The sequence below is a fragment of the Bos taurus genome, chromosome 22 (genome assembly GCF_002263795.3).
Source record: "Bos taurus isolate L1 Dominette 01449 registration number 42190680 breed Hereford chromosome 22, ARS-UCD2.0, whole genome shotgun sequence".
NCBI lineage: Eukaryota > Metazoa > Chordata > Mammalia > Artiodactyla > Bovidae > Bos > Bos taurus.
Genome location: NC_037349.1, coordinates 11,829,239 through 11,853,560, shown reverse-complemented (window position 1 = coordinate 11,853,560; position 24,322 = coordinate 11,829,239). Strand labels below are relative to the sequence as shown.

The window sequence follows — 24,322 nt, the reverse complement described above, 5'->3', positions numbered from 1 at the left end:
CAATGACGACTGTGAATATGACTCCAGACAGTAGTAATCTACCACAGAACCGCTGCCTCTTTACTCCATCAACACCACAAGGGGCTCCACAGATAATGTGTATTTTACTGAGACTGCCACCAAAAACAGAAGGGGGAGAATAGTTCAAAATATTAACAGCAGTTGTTTTAGGATGATCTGCTCAGGTTTAACTTTAGGTTACTTTTTCTCCAGGTTTTTGATTTGGATTCTTAATATACACTTATTTATTTATCTTATTTTTATCTTGTTTAATAATTACTGAAAGAGGGAAGGGAAATCTGTTTCTCGCTGACCGGCGCAGGAAGCCATGCCACCCTCCAGGCCTCACCTCCCCACTGGTGAAATGAGAGCATAGCCCCTAGGGTTCTCAGACAACTCTGAGCTCACGGGGTGACCCCTGTCCCCTGCCAGCTGACACCAGAAGGGCAATGTCCACCCCTGTCTTCTATCCCCTGAGGCTCGTCACCTGCCCGTGAGTGTCCCCCGGAGGTTTCCCTGGCTCAAACCGAACAGCCAGGCCAAAGTCAGCCAGCACAGCAGTGAGGTCACTCTTCAGCAATACATTCTTGCTCTTAAAGTCCCTGTGGAGACAGTGGACTGAGAGGGAGCCGAACCTGTGGTCCGATCGACCTTGCTCCTGCCTTCCCACCTGGACTCCCAGAGCCCTAAGCCGGGGCCCATCCCACCCTGTGGGGAGCAGGGTCTGCACCAGGTTGGAGTTCCACGAAGCCACACAGGCAGGCAGCTTTAGGACACTCCCCTCCGTCAGTGTGAGAATCCCTAACTGCACTCCGACCAGAGCTGTCACAGCAACGCCAACCCCCGTCTAGTCCCCAGCATCAAAGGCCAGCCCTCACATTCTCAGAGGGTTTGAGGAGGGGCACTGCAGCTGGGGATGTAAGTTTCCTGGCAAGAATTTACACCGTTTGGGATGTAAGTGAAAAGAGAAGTTTCAATGAATTTGCCTGATTCTGAGCAGGCCCCAGAGCAGAGGTCCCCAACCTCCACGATCTAATGCCTGATGATCTGAGGTAGAGCTAATACAGTAATAATAAAAATAAAGTGCACTGAAATGTAACATGTTTAAATCAACCTGAAACCACCCTCACCCCAGTCCGTAGAAAAACTGTCTTCCACAAAACTGGTCCCTGCTGCCAAAAGGTTGGGGACTGCTGCCCCAGAGGTTCGGGCTGCTCTGGAGGTGGTGCAGTGGGCGCTGGGGTTGCGCTCAGCCCTGCCTTTCCCTAGCAGGTCCTCAACTTCCTCATGCCTGTCTCAGCCTTACTCTGAGGACTAAACTGACGGACGAGCCACCCCGGCACACTTACTATGCACTATTGTTAGCCTGGACCCAATGAAGAGTCAGCATTCAACCGTGTTTGACCTACAGAAACGGTAATTTCCTACAGTCAATGCCCTATGTCATTCATGTTATGCCCACTGTGGCCCTGCAGCTTTGAACCCCAGAATCTGAGGCTCCCTCACAGTCAGAGAGGAGCCTCCCTGCCACACTAAACTAGGTCATCTTTTCTGTGCTGCTGTTCCTTCACCTGTAAGAAGGGCTGGGGAAAATAGTGCTTATGTCACAGAGCAGTTAGGAGGCTTAAAGGACTTGGCATTTCGGAGTGTCTAGAGTAGTGCCTGCCACTGTGATAAGGTAACAAACAGACTGGCTCTCAAAGCACCATCCAAGGACTCCAGAGAATCCCCGAGACTGTTTCAGGGGATCTGCAAGGTCAACATTCCTTTCATAATAATCCGTTATTTGCCTTTCTTAAAGCTCATTCTCCCAGGACTACAGAGTTTTCCAGAGGCTACATACACACGTATACACACGTCGTCACTCTGACAGTTAACAGGATATGTATGCTCTAATACAGCAAGGATCAACGCACAGAACTCCAACCAGGGACAGAATCAGCACTTCCTTCTGTGGCCACTGGAGGGCACCAGAGAACCAGCTTGCAAGACCACAGCCTGAGCAGACAAGGGTGGAAGTCAGGGGAAGGGCCAGGGTTGCCCCTGACACACCACAGAGCGGCTAAGCATGTTTATGAAACTGAGAACCACCCCCACCGGGCCCTGCCCTCAACCTCTAACCCTCTCTGTGGCTCCAGGTCAAGAGAAGAGAGGGCAACTGCTAACCCAGGTACCTGTGGGCAATAGATGGCTTGTGGCCCTCGCCCCGGCACCAGGGCACATCCTCGTGTAGGTATGAGAGGCCTCTAGACATCGTCTCTGCCACGTGACACAGTTCGTTCCATGTGATGATGTTCCCCTTGAGGTAATCCGTGAGGGAGCCCTACGGGAGACAGCACAGGCTCTGGGCACGCGGGCAGGACCCAGCCCTGCCCCTGGAGGGCAGTACCCGTGGGTCAGATGGCTGAGCTCCCCACCAGGAGGTTGGCACCGACGAGGCCAGGAGGGGCTGGGAAGCGGGTGATGTCAGACAGTGATAATCATGAAGTCACTACTCCTGTTTGCAAGAACTGATCCCAGGGAGAGGGGTTCTTCCTGCAGACCCTCGTGTCCACACCCGTGGACGGGGACCTCGGGGGAAGGCCACGGTGGGCCCATGGTCACCTCCCGCGGGAGCAGGGTCCGCAGGGCAAGGCTCACCTTGTCGTGGAAGGCCGTGATGAGCCACAGCTCTGCCTCCAGGCTGGAGCCTCGCTTCTCAGCGGCAATGAACTGCAGCAGGTTCTCGTGCTTCATGCCAGGCGTGCTGAAGATCTCCCGCTCACTCTGCCACGACTGCTTGTCCTGAAGCAGGGAGGCGCGGCTGAACCCCACCGCAGCCATGCCGCCTGGCAGCTTCCCACCCGCTCCCAACCTCAGCCTGTCAGGGCGCAGGGCAGGACTGAGCCGGGCCAAGGACCACAGGCCAGCGGTGAGCCCTGAGATCACTAAGGCCAGCACCTGATTTACGACAGGGGGCACTGAGGTCCAGAGTGACAGAAATGAGTGGCCCAGGACCACCCAACCAACGAGAAGCAGAGCAGGCCTGGTTCTGCCAAGTGTCTTGGGCAATGGCTCCGTTAGCCTGTGTCCAGGGCCTCTAAGCAGAACCTGATGTCAAAGCAAAACCCTGAAAACCAGGGTGGACTGAAGTTCTGCAAATCAAGGTTTCACAAAGCTCTACCCTAGGCCCGCCACCCGCAATGGGGCCCATTCCTCTCTCACCCCGCTTACACAGGGTATGGACTGCTCTTGGGCAGGAGGGCTCAGGCCCCAGCCAGATGACCTGGAGACTCCCCCCACCACAGGCAGACACACACCTGGAGTGGGAAGATCTTGACAGCCACGAAGTCGTTCATGAGCTGCGCCTTCCAGACACAACCAAAGCGCCCCCGAGCCTTGATCTCCAGCAGTTGCAGAGGCTTCAGGCCCACCAGAGGGGACGGGGGTGGAGGTCCAGGGTCCTAGGGAGATCCAGGGCTTAACAGGATCTGGCCATAATAGGATCTACCCCGCCCCACCCCGAGCCACCCCCGTCTCACCTCGTGGATGTCCACGTGGCCGTAGGGGGGCTTGCGATGTCGGTACATCCAGAAGGCCAGCAGGGCGATGAGGGAGAGGCCCCCGACGGGCAGCAGCGAGTAGGCCAGCACAGTGAGCAGGGTGGGGGCTGTCGGGGGTGGCTCGTACGTGACTAGGGGACACACGGAGCCCAGCGTCACACAGTGCGCCTACCTGCGCACCTCCAGAGCCAGACCAGAGACCCCTGCAGCCGCTCCCCACCCCACGCAGAAGCCGAGCATCTGGGGGCCAAAGCCGGCCCACATCTGCTCCCCCCACGCCCTCACCTTCTGGGCCGCCCGCCTCGGGCAGGTGGGTGAAGCGCTCGTTGCAGAAGTTGCCTTCGCAGCAGCAGAAGTACACCTGGGGGTTCTCCTCGGTGGCCACGCACTCCTGCCTGGAGGCACAGTTTCCCATCCACAGCTCGGCTGAGGAACAGACTCCCAGGGCGGCCCAGCCAAAGCCCTCCCCACAGACAGAGATCCTATGGGGAACCGTGGGGGTCGGGCTCCCCAGAAGCGGGACGCAGATCCAAGGCGGGGACAACCCTTCCAGCATCACTGGGGACCTCAAAACCCGGGAGGGCTGGGACCCGGCGACAGCCCGTGTGGACTCCAGACTCCCGGCCTCGGGGGTGCCGGCACCTGTCGTAGCAGTTGAAGTCGTCCAGCCAGCAGCCTTTCTTGACGAGCTCGATGGTGCCCGAGCTGTTGCGCCAGGAGGCGTAGCAGTGCAGCCGCTTGTCCCGCTCGCCCTCGCAGCGCTCCAGGCCGCTCTGGTTGGTGCGCTCCAGCTCCCAGTTGGCGTTGTAGTAGATGCACTCCCGTGTCTCGGCCTCCCCGCGCCCCGAACCTGTGCCCAGGAGGCAGCTGCTGCTGAACCGCCCCAGGCCCCTGGGCTGGAGGAGGGGCGGGCACAGACTGGCAGCCAGTGCACAGGGAGGGGCTCGGCCAACACCCGGAGCTCCGGGTGCCTCCCTGCGACCGCAGGCATGTCAGAATCACCGTGTGTGCTGGAGTGGGGCGGGAGGGTGATGCTAGACATGCCTATTCCTGGGCCCAGCCCAGACCCTGCCAACTGGAGTGGGGGCAGGATCTGTGTTTTAACCACCCCCTTTGTCCCAGGTGGTTTTCGTGCAAAACTCGGGGACCACTTTGGAGAAACTAGGAGCGCAGCTTCCTGCCCATGGCTCTGTCTTGTCTCAGCAGCTCTGCTAGCGAGAGGTGGGGCTGAGGGAATGGGATGGAAACACTGTGGCAGGGCCCATGCTGGTGCCAACGATGCCCACACCTCCCCCTCCCCCCGCCGACCTGCAGCAGCATTGGCAGCTGCATACTCTGCAAAGCCCCCAATCCAGAGGGCACACAGGACCCACTGCATCCATGGCAGCAAATCTAGTGGGGGTCCTCTGGTGACCTGTGGGCCGGACCCCCAAGCTGGGCTACAGACAGGTGCTGGGCACAACCCCACCCTCCTTCCCCCGACTGCAGCACACAACATTGCCAGGCTCTTGAATATGCTCGGCTTCCAGGCTTCACACAAGTTACTACCTCTGGCTGCAAGACGTTCCCCACTTTCTCCTTTAAATGTTGGCTCTTCTCTCTCCCTGGAGGCCAGGCCAATTACTCTCCACTTCCACAGGCCTTTGCACTTCCTCCATCACCTCATTTATCCCCTGTGACTAATTGCCTATTGCTGTTTAAAGGGTTTTTCCAGACATTCAAAAAGTATAAAAATAATGCAACCAAAGATAATCCCCCCAGAGACAATAACATAATAAACACTCATATAAGAAACAAAACATTACAAATGTGCTTGATGATTGCTTCCTAATCCTGTGGGCTTCCCCCACAGGACTGCAAAGCTGATGCTTTGACAGCAGAAACCTTAACTGTCTTGAGTGCTAGAACCAGGTCCAGACACAGGCTGGAAAGATGGGCAGAGGCACCGAAAGAAGGATGGACCAATAATCAGACAGAAGGACATAGTTCTCTCCTGGCTGGAGCTGGATTGTCAAGGGAGGGGAAAACGAGGGATGGCCTCAGCCTGCAGCCCAAGCCCTAAGGTCCATCTGCGCTCAGACAACAAGCCTCCGCGCCCCGTATAAAGCTGGGAGCCCGCCGAAAGAGAGAAGTCAGCACACAGCAGGAGTGTCCCAAGCTTGGCCCAGCTCTTCTCTCCAGGCTACTGACCAAGCAGGGACCCCTCTGGCCACTACTGTGAGCAGGACCCATGCGGACAGGGCTGGGAACTCCAAATCTCAAGGCTCCAGTTAAGACCCAGGGCTCAGGATGACCATGGACCCACACCTGACAAGATCCTCCTACACGTGCATGCATGCTAAGTCGCTCAGTCGTGTCTGACTCTTTGTGACCCCATGCACTGCAGCCCGCCAGGCTCCTCTGTCCATGGGATTCTCCAGGCAAGAATACTGGAGTGGGTTGCCGTGCCCTCCTCCAGGGGATCTTCCTGACCCAGGGATGGAACCCATGTCTCCAGCGCCTCCCGCACGGGCAGGCTGTCCCTTACCACTAGCGCCACCCGGCGAACCCCACACACCAACTGAAAAAAAGGGGCCTCGACCCCATTCAGGTCCTGGTTTGGACACCTCCTGGCAAGTGCCCCAACCACCTCGTGCCTGTGTTTCCCCACTCGGGTAAAGGGGATGCTAACGAACCCACTTCCTTGGCTGTCCCAAGAATGACTTGAGTTATTGCATTTTAAGTGAGAAAGATGCCTGGCACCATCACTGTTATATCAAAGTCAGACCCCTCCCCACTGCCAACGCCATTTCATCACAGCACAAGCCCCCCGCCCCGTCAGGCTGGGGGTGTGCACACCCACACCTGCAAGAGCTTTGTCCCCCAGGGGGACTCGGGGAGACCGGGAGGCTGCATGCCCCCCCACTCCCAGACTCTGCTGCCAGCTGGAGAGGAATCCCCCTCCTCCCTCCTCCCTGGCACTCCTGCACACACTCAGCTATTTATAGCCTCTGGCAACACTCCAACCACAAGGCCGCCTCCGCCTTTTAATAGACACAGGGCTCCTGCCCACGCTCATAGAGCCGGGGCCCCCTACACAGGAGGCTCCCCCAACCCCCGCCCATTCACCCATCCCAGCAGGAGAAGAAGCTGTGCCCGCACTTGCTGCCTCAGAGCCCAGAGGGGCACCTCCCCCGAAGACATGAGGGTAAGGGGTTCATTCTACCCCGAGCACCAGCCGACCTGAGCACTAGCCTCTCAAGGAAACAGGTATACAAGCAGCAGTGTCCCCAAGAGGTGGTCCTTATGTTCCAAGGAGTCTAAACCTCGGTGGGAAGACACCCCTGGTGCTCCCCAAGCCCCCAGTCCAGGCGAGACACGGAAACCCCAATCCTGGACACACAGAACCACACGCATATTCCACTCGGAACCCACGATCTGAAAGCAGGATGGACCTGAATAGATGGGCTCTGACACGCAAGGTCTGTTTCCCAGGCCAGCTGGCCTTGGATGTACCCAACTTGCACTTGGGGAGACAAGGGGGAAATCTAATGGGGAGACAGAGAGTGCTGGAGACCTGAGGCAGACCTTTGGGGGAGGGGGTGCAGCCGGAGCAGCCACGCCTCCCCTGGGGTCCCCCGAGCTCTGGGTCTAGGGAACATTCAGCTCAGCCAACAGCTCTCAGAGGTACCACAGACCCCAGCAGCCAGCCAGCCACTGCACTCTGCCCTTGGTTCCCGGGGCTCCCTGAACAGCCCCGCCTCCCTGTGGGCGCAGTCCCCCTACACTGTGGAGTGGTGAGAATGGGATGCCAGCCACCACCCACCCACCTCAGGCACCAGGTCACCACCCCCGCTCCCTGCAGGAGCCACCAAGCCAGAGAGGCGGCCAAGTGAGGCAAGCCCAGCTTTCTCCCACATTGTCCAGCCTCCAGGTCTGCGCAGAGAAGAGAGGCAGCCCCCACCCCGCCACACAAGCGCACACAGGGGTCAGGCTCCCTTCCCTGGAGGCTGTGCTCTGGGCTCCCCTCACCCTGCCCCGAGGAGGGACCTGCCCTTAGCCGAGCACCCGCTGTCACCGCAGGCTCCTCCAGAGCAGCCAAGGAGGGTCCTGAAGGTGGGGGCGCCCAGCGGCAATACCCGGATCTGAGTTTGTGACTCCGCCTCCCCCGGTCCACACAGGATGCTCTTCACCATCTTCCCCACGACCAGAGTAGGATGGCTGGTGTGTGCGGGATAAAGGGAACCTAAATGGAGGTGAGGAGGAGGGCTGGAGCACACACACACGTGTGCACGCACTGTGCAATGACACACACATACAAGAGGCAGGAAAGAATCCCAAACTGGACTACACCCATCTCTGAACTTCTCCCACATAAGAGAATAACTCTACCCAAGATGTTTATTAAGTGTCAAAACCAGGTTTTGAGCCCAAGGCTGCCTCGCTGTGGAGTACACACGCTCTTCACCTGCTCTTGACACCGCTACTCTCGGTGTTAGCGAACAGCTCACTGTACAGTCAGACCACCACCTCAGGGCCCACCCTCCTGTTGGACCTCGAGGGTCCCTGACAATGCTTGCTGCCGTGAGCCCTGCCGCCATGGGCCCCCCTGGGGTCCCCTGTGCGTTTTCTCATGAGCGGGTGTTCCTCTAGGGGGATACACCACGGGTTAGAGGTCAGAGAAGGGGGACACAGGGATGAGCATCTCCAACTCACAGGTCACGGTCACACTGTTCTCCCACGTGGATGTACTCTGTACGTGCCCAAGAGACTCCAGACCCACTGAGCCACCCCGAGCCCTGCGACGTGCTAACCGGAGCAGGGTGAAATCGGACGTCACGGTTCTGATCCCCATTTCCTAATCGCTTGTGAAAGTGGTCATGCGTGTGTGAGTCAGCTCCTTCTGAAAACTGCCTCTTCACATCCTTTCCCGTTTTCCCACTGGGCTGCTTCTCCTTTGGGTTATAGAAATTTTTTATATGTTCCAATAAAACTTTTCTTACTACAAAATAACCCCTTTCGTTTGTTTGCTCCTTGCCAGAAACCCTACTTTAATGTGACGCTAACACAGTTTTATGACATTTCTTGTAGTTAGTATTTTCCCAATTTATCTTTATCCAACTCGTACTTCAAATCTTTCTGTATCTCTTTTTATCCCAACTCAATCTAAAATTGTCTTTGCTCTAACATTGAATCCCGGGTCCAGGAAGATTCCACATGCTGCGGAGCACTAAGCCTTCGCAGCAGAACTACTGAAGCTACATGCTCTAGAGCCCGAGCTTCATGACAAGAGAGGCCACTGCAAGGAGAAGTGCACACACTGCAACCAGAGAGCAGACCCCACCCACCACAACTAGAGAAAGCCTGTGCACAGCAACGAGGACCCGGCACAGCCAAAACCCCCGACTCTAGTCCCATTACAAGTACCGCTATGAAAACTGGAGCTATCAAGGGAACATTTCATGCAAGGATGGGCACACTTAAAGGACAGAAATGGTAAGGATCTAACAGAAGCAGAAGAGATTAAGAAGAGGTGGCAAGAATACACAGAAGAATGATACAAAAAAAGGTCTTAATGACACAGATAACCACGGTGGTGTGATCACTCACCTACAGCCAGACATCTTTGAGGATGGGCCTTGGGAAATGTTAGTACAAACAAAGCTACTGGAGGTGATGAAATTCTAGCTGAGCTATTTCAAATCCTAAAAGAAGATGCTGTTAAAGTGCTGCACTCACTATGTCAGCAAAATTGGAAACCTCAGCAGTGGCCACAGGACACTCCAATCCCAAAGGGCAGTGCCAAAGAATGTTCAAGCTACCACATAACTGGGCTCATTTCACATGCTAGCAAGTTCCTGCTCAAAATCCTTCAAACTAGGCTTCATCAGTACTTCAACTGAGAACTGCCAGATGTGCAAGCTGAGTTTAGAAAAGGCAGAAGAACTAGAAATCAAACTGTCAATATCTGTTGGATCATACAGAAAGCAAAGGAATTCCAGAAAAACATCTGTTTCATTGACTATGCTAAAGTCTGGATCACAACAAACTGTGGAAAATTCTTAAAGAGATGAGAATATCAGACCACCTTACCTGTCTCATGAGAAACCTATATGCAGATCAAGAAGCAACAGTTAGAACCAGACATGGAACAACAGACTGGTTCAAAAACTGGGAAAGGAGTACAACACCTGTATATTGTCACAGCAAAAACAAGACCAGGAGCTGACTGTGGCTCAGACCATGAACTCCTTATTGCCAAATTCAGACTTAAATTGAAGAAAGTAGGGAAAACCACTAGACCATTCAGGTATGACCTAAATCAAATCCCTTATGATTATACAGTGGAAGTGAGAAATAGATTTAAGGGCCTAAATCTGATAGATAGAGTGCCTGATGAACTATGGAATGAGGTTCGTGACATTGTACAGGAGACAGGGATCAAGACCATCCCCATGGAAAAGAAATGCAAAAAAGCAAAATGGCTGTCTGGGGAGGGCTTACAAATAGCTGTGAAAAGAAGAGAAGCAAAAAACAAAGGACAAAAGGAAAGATATAAACATCTGAATGCAGAGTTCCAAAGAATAGCAAGAAGAGATAAGAAAGCCTTCTTCAGTGATCAATGCAGAGAAATACAGGAAAACAACAGAATGGGAAAGACTAGGGATCTCTTCAAGAAAATCAGAGATAACAAAGGAACATTTCATGCAAAGATGAGCTCGATAAAAGGACAGAAATTGGTATGGACCTAACAGAAGCAGAAGATATTAAGAAGAGATGACAAGAATACACAGAACTGTACAAAAAAGATCTTCACGACCCAGATAATTACGATGGAGTGATCACTCACCTAGAGCCAGACATCCTGGAATGTGAAGTCAAATGGGCCTTAGAAAGCATCACTACAAACAAAGCTAGTGGAGGTGATGGAATTTCAGTTGAGCTATTCCAAATCCTGAAAGATGATGCTGTGAAAGTGCTGCACTCAATATGCCAGCAAATTTGGAAAACTCAGCAGTGGCCACAGGACTGGAAAAGGTCAGTTTTCATTCCAATCCCAAAGAAAGGCAAGGCCAAAGAATGCTCAAACTACCACACAATTGCACTCATCTCACACGCTAGTAAAGTAATGCTCAAAATTCTCCAAGCCAGGCTTCAGCAATATGTGAACTGTGAACTTCCTGATGTTCAAGCTGGTTTTAGAAAAGGCAAAGGAACCAGAGATCAAATTGCCAACATCCGCTGGATCATAGAAAAAGCAAGAGAGTTCCAGAAAAACATCTATTTCTGCTTTATTGACTATGCCAAAGCCTTTGACTGCGTGGATCACAATAAACTGTGGAAAATTCTTCACGAGATGGGAATACCAGACCACCTGATCTGCCTCTTGAGAAATTTGTATGCAGGTCAGGAAGCAACAGTTAGAACTGGACATGGAACAACAGACTGGTTCCAAATAGGAAAAGGAGTTCGTCAAGGCTGTATATTGTCACCCTGTTTATTTAACTTACATACAGAGTGCATCATGAGAAACCCTGGACTGGAAGAAACACAAACTGGAATCAAGATTGCCGGGAGAAATATCAATAACCTCAGATATGCAGATGACACCACCCTTATGGCAGAAAGTGAAGAGGAACTCAAAAGCCTCTTGATGAAAGTGAAAGTGGAGAGTGAAAAAGTTGGCTTAAAGCTCAACATTCAGAAAACGAAGATCATGGCATCTGGTCCCACCACTTCATGGGAAATAGATGGGGAAACAGTGGAAACAGTGTCTGACTTTATTTTTCTGGGCTCCAAAATCACTGCAGATGGTGACTGCAGCCATGAAATTAAAAGACGCTTACTCCTTGGAAGGAAAGTTATGACCAACCTAGATAGCATGTTCAAAAGCAGAGACATTACTTTGCCAACAAAGGTTCGTCTAGTCAAGGCTATGGTTTTTCCTGTGGTCATGTATGGATGTGAGAGTTGGTCTGTGAAGAAAGCTGAGCGCCCAAGAATTGATGCTTTTTATAACTGTGGTGTTGGAGAAGACTCTTGAGAGTCCCATGGACTGCAAGGAGATCCAACCAGTCCATTCTGAAGGAGATCAGCCCTGGGATTTCTTTGGAGGGAATGATGCTAAAGCTGAAACTCCAGTACTTTGGCCACCTCATGCGAAGAGTTGACTCATTGGAAAAGACTCTGATGCTGGGAGGGATTGGGGGCAGGAGGAGAAGGGGACAACAGAGAATGAGATGGCTGGATGGCATCACTGACTTGATGGACATGAGTCTCAGTGAACTCCGGGAGTTGGTGATGGACAGGGAGGCCTGGCGTGCTGTGATTCATGGGGTCACAAAGAGTCGGACATGACTGAGCGACTGATCTGATCTGATCTGCTTATTTAACTTATATGCAGAGTACATCATGAGAAACGCTGGGCTGGAAGAAGCACAAGCTGGAATCAAGACTGCTGGGAGAAACATCAATAACCTCAGCTATGCAGATGATACCACTTTAATAGCAGAAAGTGAAGAGGAACTAAGGAGCCTCTTGATGAAGGTGAAATGGGAGTGGAAAAGCTGGCTTAAAACTCAACATTCAAAAAACGAAAATCATAGATGCCGTTTCCATCACTTCACGGCAAATAGGAGAAAAAGTGGAATCGGTGACAGATGTTATTTTCTTGGGCTCCAAAATCACTATAGACAGAGACTGCAGCCATAAAATTAAAAGACGCTTGCTCTTTGGAAGGAAAGTTATGACAAACCTAGACAATGTATTAAAAAGCAGACACATCACTTTGCCAACAAAGGTCTATATAGTCCAAACTATGGTTTCTCCCGCAGTCATGTACAGATGTGAGAGCAGGACCATATTGAAGGCTAATTGCCAAAGAACTGATGCTTTTGAATTGTGGTGCTGGAGAAGTCCCTTGGATTGCAAGATCAAACCAGCCAATCCTAAAGGAAATCAACCCTGAATATCCACTGGAAAGACTGATGCTAAAGCTGAGGCTCCAATACTTTGGCCACCTGATGTGAAGAACTGCCTTGCTAGAAAAGACCCTGATTCTGGGAATGATTAAGGGCAGAAGGAGAAGGGAGCAACAAAGGATTTGATAGCTGGATGGCACTACCAACTCAATGGACATGAGTCTGGGCAAATTCCGAGAGACAGTGAAGGACAGGGAAGTCTAGCGTGCTGCAGTCCATGGGGCTGCAGAGTTGGACACGATTTGGCGACTGAACAACAGCATTTAAATTTGCTTTTTCTCTACTGTTAAGACCTTTAGATTATCATTGTAGATCCCATTTCAGGAACTTCCCTGGTGGTCCAGTGGCCAAGACTCCTTGCTCCCAATGCAGGGGGCCTAGGTCTGATCCCTGGGCAGGGAATTAGACCCTACATGCCGCAACTAACACCTGGCCCAGCCAAATGTAAGCCTGTTTTAAATTCCATTATTTCAGCCACTTCTGGTCTGGAAGTAATGCACCCTATTTCCATTCCATTGTAAGCTAAGCTTTAACATGTACGTTTATGCTAAAAGCCGAACGTTAATCAACATCTCTCCTATCCCTTATTGGAACTTCACTGTTCTAATTACCTCCATCCAACCTACATTAAATTAACATATTTGTGTTCCACGTGTAACCAATTGTTCATCTTCTTATCTGCCTCCCGAAGCAGATATATTTGGGTTTTACACAGTCGGCATCTTCTTCTCAGCTCATACATCCATCAGTTGGTCTGCGCACCCATTCATTCTGGAACTCCACTCTTCCTTCCAAGACCGCTGTCCTTTCCACGGAACACCTTCCTTCAGTACAGATCTTTGGATAAAGAAGACTTCTCTCTCTGAAAATTTGTCATTTTGTTCTTTTTCCTAACTGACTCTGTTCTTGTTCCTAACTGACAGTGTAGAAGAACATAACCTTTTAGGTTGAGTTATTTTCTCTCAGCATCTTGAAGGTATTATTCCACTGTCTTCTGGCTTTCACCGTTACTGCAGAAAAGTCTATGATTAGTTTACCTTTGTAGATATTCTGCCTTTTCCCTCTGGTTGCTTTCTTAGATCTGCTTCTTGCAATTTCACTAATGAGCTGTATGTTTAAACTTATTTGTACTGCTCAGAGGCATGTGCTTATGCAGTTATGTGCTAAGTCGCTTCAGCTGTGTCCCCATGGACAGTAGCCTGCCAGGCTCCTCTGTCTATGGGATTCTCCAGGCAAGAATACTGGAGTGGGTTGCCATACTGCTCAGAAGAATATGCTTTTAATCTGATGATTCACATCTTTCACTGACTCTGAAAAATTCTTTGTTGTTGCTCAGCCACTAAGTTGTGTCCGACTCTGTGACCCCATGAACTGCAGCACACAGTGCTTCCCTGTCCTTCACATGGCCCAGAGTTTGCTCACATGCACGTCCATCGAGTTGGTGATGCCATCCAACCAGCTCATCCCCTGTTGCCCCCTTTTCCTCCTCCCCTCAATCATTCCCAGCATCAGGGTCTTTTCCAACATGCTGGCTCTTCCTATCAGGTGGCCAAAGTATCGGAGCTTCAATATCAGTCCTTCCAGTGAATATTTAGGGTTGATCTCCTTTAGGATGGACTGGTTTGATCTCCTTGCTATCCAAGGGACTCTCAAGAATCTCCTCCAACACCACAGTTTGAAAGCATCAATTCTCCGGCGCTCAGCCTTCTTTATGGTCCAACTATCACATCCGTACGTGAGTAGGGGAAAAACCACAGCTTAGACTATACAGACCTTTGTCAGCAAAGTGCTGTCTCTGTTAATATGCTGTCAAGGTGTGTCATGGCTTTTCTTCCAAGAAACAAGAGTCTTTTGATTTTGTGGCTGCAATCCCCGTCTGTAGTGATTTTGGAGCCCAAGAAAATAAAATCTGCCACTGTTTCCACTTTTCCCACATCTATTTCTATCTCCCTGTTCCATGTTCTGACATTCCTATTACAAGCATCAGACCATCAGATCAGTCTCTTAACTCTGCTTTCATATTTTTCAAATCTGTGTCTGCTGCTGCTGCTGCTAAGTCACTTCAGTCGTGTCCGACTCTGTGCGACCCCAGAGACGGCAGCCCACCAGGCTCCCCCGTCCCTGGGATTCTCCAGGCAAGAACACTGGAGTGGGTTGCCATTTCCTTCTCCAATGCATCAAAGTGAAAAGTGAAAGTGAAGTCGCTCAGTTGTGTCTGACTCTTAGCGACCCCATGGACTGCAGCCCACCAGGCTCCTCTGTCCATGGGATTTTCCAGGCAAGAGTACTGGGGTGGGGTGCCATCGCCTTCTCCGAATCTGTGTCTAAACGCCATTATAGATAATTCCACAGATCTAACTTCCAACTAATTAATTCTCTTTTTAGCTGGGTCTAATTTGCTATTTAGTTCTAATTAATTTATAAATTCAATTAATCTATTATTTTATTTTGATAAGTTCTACTTAAAAAAAAACCTTCTTGGTCAATTTTGATACTTCCATTTCTTGTCATACTTCCAAATCTCTAGTTTATATAAATTCCATAATTTAACTTCCTAAACATCTATTTATCCCACTTGTTACTTTTGATGATTTCACTCATGGAATCTTGTTTCCCTGTGTGTTTTGGAATTTTGGATTCTGTTTTTGGATACAGAACTTATGTTCAGTGGCGGCCTTTTCTGTGGGAATAAAAAGTGAAGCCAAGTTTGAAGGGGCAAACTTCCAGAAATAATTTATATTTTGCTTCTGCCAAATTCTGCCAAATTCTCTAGGACACTACCAATCTGGAATCACTGTAATTATTCAACGTCAGGTTCCCAGGAAACACAGATGGTATAAACTTCAACTCCAAGCTCATGGAAGCACACAGATCTATGTTACAAATTCTCAAAGGAAACTACCCACCTCCCCAGCAATCAACAATTCATCTATTCCCTTTATCAGCAAAAGAATGCTCCCTCTTGTCCATACTTTCACTGAATGAATAACCCTGCAGAATCTTATCATGTGAGAGCCTCAGTCTCAGTTCCACATCTTATCTCCTGCGCCTCACACCCTGCTACCACCCACATCTTGAAATTATGGAAAGAGGCAAAGTCCCTCAGGAAAAAGCAGCTTTAGCCAGTGAAAGGGCACAGCTCTAGTTTCCAGCCCACTCTTGCTTCTCCCTCTTTTATACATGCAAGTATGCATACACATTTAAAAAGGATATTCGCTATACTTTATCCAGCATTTCCATGTGTCTTGTATAACGAGGTTTTTTGGCTCTTCTGTTCACTATTATTGCCAGAAATGCAAGTTCAGAGCAATTTTCAAGGGTGACAAGAGGAGCTCTATCAGCCTGCATGCTAAGTCACTTCAGTCGTATCCAACTCTTTGAGACCCTCTGGACTACAGCCTGCCAGGCTCCTCTGTCCACAAAATTCTCCACAAAATGGAGTGTGCTGCCATGCCCTCCTCCACGGGATCTTCTCCACCCAGAGATGGAACCCGAATCTCCTACATTTCCTGCACTGACAGGTAGGTTCTTTACGACTAGTGCCAGCAGAACAAGAAATCAAGCGAGGTCACCTCGAGTCACATTCAACTTTGACTTTGTAAATGATTCTGTAACACCACCCACAGAACAAGGTTGGGCCAGTGAGGGGGTGGAGGATTCCCCTGGTGGCTCAGTGGTAAAGAATCCGCCTGCCAATGCAGGAGACAAGGGTTCAGTCCCTGATTAGGGAACATCTCACATGCCACGGAGCAATTAAGCTGCACCACAACTACTCAGCCTGCGCTCCGGAGCCTGGAAGCCAACTACTGAAGCCCGTGCGCCCCAGAGCCCTGCTCCAAAGAGAAGCCACTGCAGCCAGAGAGGAGCCCCTGCACTCCGCAACCAGAGAACCCCGAGCAGCAACGGAGACTCAGCACAGCCAAAACTAAAACATACAATTAAAAAACAAAACAAAACACAAGGGTGCAGGACCATTCTCCACAACACCTGCTTTTCTCCAGAGCCCATCATTCCTGAAGGACACTGGTAAGCGAGCTTGTAGATAAAAGGTCAAGGATTTTACACAAATGTTATTTTTGCTCCCTCCTGTAATCCCACTACAACCACAGCAAAGAAAAGGTTTTTAAGGCATAAACCCATAAAGACAAAAGGAACAGCAAAGAACCACAGAAGTAAAGTTCTGAAGCCGGAAAGCAAATACGCGAGTGGCCAATGGCCACACGGACTCCTCAACTAGCTGCACAGAAAGCTGAGAAGCAACATGATTTCTACCACCTAACATCTTCATCCCACTTTAGAGTTTGTCTTCTTCTGGCTCCGCCTCCACTCTATATCTTTGGAGTCCCAAACCAAAAAGAAGGGCTCACTATACTCACCCTCTATTTAAAATTCCAATTCCTGTCTTCCTCGCCCCGCAAGGGTGTCAAGTGCAAGGCTCAGCCTCTCAGTTGCCCACGTGGAACTGAAAACAGACTCAGATGTAAAAGTCACCACCCAGGGCCTCTGCAGTCACACAGATCCTGGCCTGGTAGGTATTCCCTATCTTCTTAGCTGTACAATGCTTTCAATCGGAGGTATTTTCTCTGTTTGTCCATCTTTTCCAGGTGCCTTCAGAAAGAGGATTGATACTGATCATCAAAAGAGGGAACCTCCGTATCTACTTTGACCCAGATTTTAAATATATTTTCAGGACTATATATAATAGCTCAAGAGGACACCTCCATACATACACAGCAACTGAGATCACCAGTGCAGATAAGACTGCCCATCTGCTACTGCTAATCTGCTAAGTCGCTTCAGTCGTGTCCGACTCTGTGCGACCCCATAGATGGCAGCCCATCAGGCTCCACCGTCCCTAGGATTCTCCAGGCAAGAACACTGGAGCGGGTTGCCATTTCCTTCTTCAATGCATGAAAGTGAAAAGTGAAAGTGAAGTCGCTCAGTTGTGTCCGACTCTTAGCGACCCCATGGACTGCAGCCTACCAGGCTCCTCCGTCCATGGGATTTTCCAGGCAAGAGTACTGGAGTGGGGTGCCACTGCCTTCTCCAAAGACTGCCCATAGAAAGTGTTAATCAAGAACACTGACCCCAAAGCAGGGTCCTGAAGAAAGTTAACTTCCCTTCCAAAGGGTAAGTCAAAGGCAAAACAATCCCCTTTCAACCAACTTCATTATTTTAGACTCTTGTGAACTGAACTGCATCTCCTTGCCCTCAAATTCGTAACCGGCAATATGACTGTACTAGGAAATAAGGTCTCTGAAGAGGTAATTAAGGTCAGTCAAGGCCACATGGGTGGGGCTCTAATAGGAATTCTGTCCTTATAAGAGGAAGAGACACACCCAGAGAGAAGGCTGTGTGAGGACAAGCAAGAAGGTAGCTCTCTGCATGCCAAGGAGCAAGAGCTCACCAGGAACCTATCCTGACAAAATCTTGGTCTTTGATTTCAAGCCTCCAGAGCTGTGAAAATTAATTTCTGTTACTGAAGCCCCCGAGTCAGTGGTATTCTGCAGCCTAAGCAGATTCCTACCCAGACAGCGCCCATCACCTGTGCAATGTGGGAAAGCTGGCTGGGACGTCACTCACGCTAGAAACAGTACCCACTGACACCCAGCTCCACAAACAGGGCCTGACAAGCGGGCTCACACAAGGAATCCCAGGAAAACAGCAGTGAAAGAACAGAGTGCATGGTGAGGAAGGAACTCGGAAAGCAGGGGCTTTGGAGAACAAGCCATCTCAACCTGCCCTCTTTCATTCTTCAGCCAGTCAGGGCAGAAGAGGGTGCAGGGGAACAAGCCACACGCCCATCCAGGAACTGAAGCTCACGCAGCCCCTTCTGCTGTGAAAAGCCTCTCCCCAGACTCCAGGCCCATTCTTCTACAAGTTTCTCCCATCCTCCCTACCTCCATTATCGCCACACGTGAGACGGGATCCGGCCACGCCCAGAACTTGCCAAACGCACTGGCTGCACCAGCAGAGCCTGCCCCCCACAACCTTCCGCAAGAGCCTCAGCCCCTCTGGGCATGGAGGCAGCGTGGAGCCTGACTGGTGAGCACACACAGACGCACACGTGCACGTCCACCCCGAACCCGGACGCATCCTGGTCGGTCCACGGCCACCTCCATCTGTCGGCACAGTGACTCAGACGTGGGAAGCAGCCTCTCTGGAGCTCCTCAGACACCAGGTCAGTGGAAGTGGACATCCTTCCTGTCTGGGCACCCTTCGTGAGGTGGGCGATTTCCAAGCTCTGTAACCTACCATTACACAGGGACACAAACACACACATACACAACCACAACACAGCATAACCGTGTGTAATCGTTTCTCAATATCTATATTAAAATTCAAACCATACATGCCCTGTGACTCCGAACTCTCTTCTTGTCATCTATCCTTAGCAAGCAATCTGCATAAACTGTGAGCAATCAGAAAGTCCATCAACAGTAGACCAGACAAAACGCAGCCTATCTCTGAACTCTGAAATTTCACACTATTAGAAAGACTGAGGTGGATGCATAAACACTGAAAAAGACTGCCAGAGCAAGTCTCTGAGCTTAAAAAGCCATGACAGGGACTTCCCTGGTGGTCCAGTGGTTAAGACTCCACGCTGCCACTGCAGGGGACACAGATTCAATCCCTGGCCAGGGGAACTGAGATCCTGCATGCCATGCAGTGGGGGAAAAAAACACACACACACCACGAAAACCACAACATGTGACAATGTGGATGCAAGTTACGAAACATGGTGAGCAAAAGATGGGGACACAAACCGTTCACCCCGCAAGATTACATCCTTTTAAAGCACAATGGCAGCTTCCCTTGTGGCTCAGCTGATAAGAATCCGCTTACAATGCAAAAGACCTGGGTTCGATCCCTGGGTTGGAAAGATCCCCCAGAGAAGGGAAAGGCTACCCACTCCAGTATTCTGGCCTGGAGAATTTCATGGACTGTATAGTCCATGGGGTGGCAAAGAGTCGGACACGACTGATTTTCACTTCACTACACTTCAAAGCACAATGACAGGCTAAACTAACATATGCTATTAAAAAAGGGCAGTGGTTACCCTCCAGGGTTTAGGGGTCAAGACTGGAATGGAGAAAAAGAGGGCTCAGTGGGGAGGGGGCGAGCACCTTCATCTGGATGCTGATGACATCAGCATATTCAGTTTGTGAAAATTCCTCAAGCTGTCACTTATGGTAATTACACTATCATATACATAATTTACACTTCAGTTAAATGTTTGAAAAAGGGTAATACCATTTTAGGTTAAAAAGAAAAAAAACCAGCTTTCTGTCTTTCTCTATGTCTAATACTTCTATAGATACACAGGTTAAACTCCACCAACTGTGAGAAGGCTCATTTCTGGAGGAGGATTCAGAAGGCAGACAGAGCTGGCAAAAGAGACCATGGGTTCCCCTGTAATATCTAAATTTCTGCAACTAAATCCATGTGTTACTTATAAAACTAAAAATTAACAAAAATTTTAAATGGGACAAGAAGTTACGGCCAAAGTGACTATTACTATCAACTACACCCCAGATGGCCCACCAGGAGACCCCAGGATGAGCGCAGGTTTGGAAGGGGCTTTTCAGGGAAGGGAGACAGGACTGTCTCCCCGACGGAGTCCTGCAGGACTCACTCTCAGGTCGGGGTGGGGGCTTCACAGGAGGCACCAGCCAGGTGGGAAGGGAAACCAGAATTCACCTGACTCCTCTGCCTCTCTATTTTCTAAGCTCCAGAGCAGATGAACCCTGATTCCATTCTGCCCTCAGGGTACCAAGGGCTCTCCTCTAACCCCTACTCTCTACTGGTAAAGAATCTGTCTGCCAAGGCAGGCGACATAAGAGACGTGAGTTCAATCCCTGGGTCAGGAAGACCCCCTGGAAGAGGGCCCGGCAACCCACTCAATATTCCTGCCTGGAGACTTCCATGCACAGAAGAGCCTGGCAGATTACAGTCCGTAGGGTCACAGAGAGTCAGATGTGACTGCAGCAACTAAGCCGGCAGGCTCGCACTCACTCCCACCCAAGCTAGCGGTTCCAACGGGGGCTCTGGTCTGCCTGGCCTGTGAAGCCCCGAAGGGAACGTCAAACTTGGACAGGAGGGTAATTCTCAAACAGAATACAGTAATGGTTTCTCAAGCCAGGGTTGCCAGTCCAAGACTCTGAGAACTCACGCATGCTTTCCGAGTCAATGAGGGGAAAGGGGGAAGGAGAGTTGTCAGTGATACTGGACGCTAAAAGGCATTGTCCTCATACCTGCAAACACTGCGCTCCACTACACAGGCCAGGGGGAGAAAACATCCTGGCATCAACACTCAAGAGCAGCAGCTTCCAGGTCAGCCTCCCGTTTTCATTGGTGCTTGTCTAGGAGGCAAGCAGAGGCCCCTCCCTCTCCTCGGATGGACAGACAACAGCTGGTCTGGTCACATCTTCCCTGAAACGCTGGGCCACCAGCCCCAGGAAGCAGCCTCCTCCATCCTCCAGCCAAGTGCTTGAGTTTCCAAGCAGCCTTCCTTTTCCTTCCCCAGAACTAATTTTAGCCTCCTTGGTTGTCAGAGTGGAACTGAAATAGTCGGCAGAGGAACGTTTGCAAACAAGAATACGCACGCACCTCACAAAACGCCTCAGCTCCAGCCCAGAAACCGGCCAGAGAGAAGTCACCCCAGTGAGTGGCAGGCCAGACCCCTAGAAGCCACCCACACCCCACCCGGGGAGGAGGAGGACTCACATCCGCCCACATTGGGGCAGCAGCCTTCCTTGCCCACACCCACTCCCAGCGATCACGTGCCCATGCTAGGGCCGCCAGTCCCTGAGAGAGTTTGAAAGGGGCACATGTATGTGCACAGCTAGACAGGGAGAACCAGGGCAAGGCGTGGGGCTGTCCAAATGCAGCAAGCCAAGACTAATCCTGGGCCAGGGGAGGCCCAACGAACTCCCCAACAATCAGCCTGCGTCATCAGCCAGCTTCCAGCCCCTACCATAGTCTCAGACAGAGAGAGCACTGAGAAATTTCACCGTCAGGCTCAGAAGGGGCCAGCGCCCTCCCCTCTCCCCCATCCCCACCCAACAACCGAGGCATCCAGGGGCAGGACCACAAAGACCAGGCGCCTCTGGGGCTGGGATGGCAGGCCGCAGTTTGGTGGAGACAGCCCAACAAGGGGGAGGTGTTTATTCCGGAACAAAGAACAGGTGACAGAATGGAAGGGAAGAGAAAAAAGATGAAGAATCCTGAGACGGCAACAAAGTCCCCTTTGGGAAGACCCAAAAGATGGTAGCAGAAAGTCTCAACACCAACAAAATAAATAAATAAATACAAACAAAATAAAAACCTTTAAGCACTTCACACACCACACAGCAGCGACAGGGAGCACTTGGAAACTGAAGCTTTGGGGACTGCTTCCTCCCACTCTGTAATAGTGCTCAGTTCAGCACGGTGTATCTTGCTGATCTCAAGATCAGAGAGGAGATCCCCCGCAGAAGGCTCCGGCGTCGAAGTGCGAGTAGATTGGGGGAGGAGGGGAGGAGGAACAGGGAGCTGCCAGTCTGCCAAGAACAACCAACAGGCGCCGGAAGAGATCAACCCCCGGGTCGGGGCCGTGGTGCCGGCGCCCATCTGGTCTCCAGCCTCCAGCCGCGCTGCCCACCACACCTCCCCAAACCCGGGTGGAGCTGCGCAGCCGCCCCATACCTTTGGGGAGAGGCGGCGCCCGCGCCCCGGTGTCCACGGCCTCGGAGCCCCAGGCCCAGGGCGGCGGTGGCTCCCCAGGGTGCTCGGCGGCCGGCCCGCCCGCAGGGCTCGCGGGGGAGGGCATGCCCGGTGCTCCGCTGGGCCCGCGTCGGCTGCCAGGTGCGCGCACAGGGACACTGAGCGGCGCAGAGGCCCGGCCAGGGCGGGCGAGGCAAGATGCGAACCTGGCGGTGCACTCAGAGTGGTGGGCGGGGGCGGCAGGCAGGCGGTCCGGCCACCCGCAATCGCCGCCTCCCTGAAACCTGAACCACTTCTGGGAAAACTCAAGGACGCCAGGATTCTCTCCACGGTGGCCAGCGGCACTCCTGAAGCACAAATTTGAACCAAACCCTGACGCTGAAGCAGGAATCTCCCAGACTTTTAGAATCCAACCTTCCGCCCTGAATCTTAGGAGGAAAGTGTGAGTGTGTGTGTATGCGCCCGCGCGCTGGGGGGAGGGAGTAAGGAGAATGGTATTGTGGGATCTCCCACAACTCTCTGTCCCTTTAAAATCATGAGAACATTCTAGATCAGGTTCTCAATCAGGTGATTTATGCCCTCTCCACTCCAAGCATTTTTGGTTTTCCGGATTACAAGTGCTATTAGCATTTTGTGGGTAGAGGCCAAGGGATACTGCAAACCATCCTACAATGAACAGGACACCCCCCCCCCCCCTTCCCACCTATACAAACATCAAAGAATCATGGGATCCAAATTGTCAACAGTGTCAAGGTTGAGCCAGCCAGGACCCTGCCTGAGGGCTGTGTGTCCAGTGTCATTCTCAAAAGAAGGATCCAGATTAGTCACTGCCTACCTAGGTCCCCAGATCCCAGTCTCTGGTAAAGGGCCAGTATTTACAAATAGATCTAGGGTACTCTGGTCCTCACTTGCACTATGCTAAGTTCCCAGGTAGGAGGCTGAATGCACAGGCACTCAAGAGAGGGCTTCCTGAAGAAGGGGGTGGGGGTGGGGGGTGCGGGGAGGAAACCAGGGCTGGCATGTGGACAGTGGGCAGGGTCACACAAGGCAGAAGTAAAGAGAAGTCACGCGCAGTGGCTAGAACAGGGAGGTGGAACCCGCCCGGTGCAGCATGCCCGCCAAGGACAGCACGTTGTCCCCTGAAACAATGGGCAGGGCAGGCCGGAGAGCCAGGCCTTCACAAAATCCCACCCAGGGGGCCACAGTTACCTGGTATCGGTGCAAACAGTGAGTGTGCACCGAGTATGCACTCAGTCTCACACGCACTATTTGCATTTTCCTGGGGGAAAGATCCACAGCTCTCATCAGATCCTCAGAGTGTACGATGGGCACGCTTCACTGGGTTCCCCGGAAAGGAAGTTCCTTAGGCTAAGTGCCAGAAGTCCAGGTGCTACCTGGGGGAATCGGGATGACCCGAAAGACCCTGCAGAGTAGTGGGTGGCCATCAGGGCCTCGTGTGTTTTCACCCAGGTGGACAGCCTGGGAGGCTGGGTGAGTGTCTCACATCATCTACCTTGGAAGCGTCTCTAAGAGCTGAGGAGAGTGCCCGCTCTTCCCCAGGGGGCAGCCCGGCCAGCCGGCCAGGGCAGAGCCTGGAGTGCTTAGCAGGTACAAGGACTTGGACACCCTTCCCCGGGAAAGGGTACCGGTGGCCTGTAACTCTCTGGTCTGTGTCCCTGAGAGCTACCACTACACTGGGCCTGAGAGTCACTTCACTCATTACATACACACATCACCCCGAGGAAATGGAGCACATCTTTGGGTGGGAGAATAGTTGTCTACGAGGACAGCAGGGAGCAGTCAGGGCTTGCACTTTCTGGGGACAGACAGAAATCCGGTCCTCCTCCCCAGCCAGGGGCCCCTGACATTTCACTCAGCATACTCCAACCCACAGGCCCTGATCTAAAGCCCAAGCACACAGACAGAGGTCAGGATTCTTGGGGGATACACAGATGCGTGTCTGGGATATCCTCTGCAAGGCAAGAGCCAATGACTTGTTTCCCAAAGACATTTGGCCAGGCACAGATCACAGAAGACTTGCAAAACTCACTAAGGCTGATCTTGTATCAAGCACTGTATACCATGACTGCAGCATCCATTCTGCCTTTTCGAATA

The 24,322-nt window shown here is 51.6% G+C and overlaps 1 protein-coding gene across 3 annotated transcripts in view; it reads right to left on the bottom strand.

Moving 5' to 3' along the window:
- The window catches only part of ACVR2B (activin A receptor type 2B), a 29,790-nt gene that overhangs the window by 2,204 nt on the left and 3,264 nt on the right, over positions 1–24,322 (bottom strand). The window contains exons 1-8 of one of the 3 annotated variants that reach the window (XM_059879458.1): positions 8,238–10,031; positions 4,185–4,392; positions 3,828–3,937; positions 3,522–3,673; positions 3,300–3,443; positions 2,641–2,784; positions 2,175–2,323; positions 488–602 (exon numbers count right to left, since the gene is read on the bottom strand). In XM_059879458.1, coding sequence (XP_059735441.1) covers positions 488–602; positions 2,175–2,323; positions 2,641–2,784; positions 3,300–3,443; positions 3,522–3,673; positions 3,828–3,937; positions 4,185–4,392; positions 8,238–8,376 — 1,161 coding nt within the window. In that variant the 5' untranslated portion in view covers positions 8,377–10,031. 3 annotated transcript variants of the gene reach the window in all.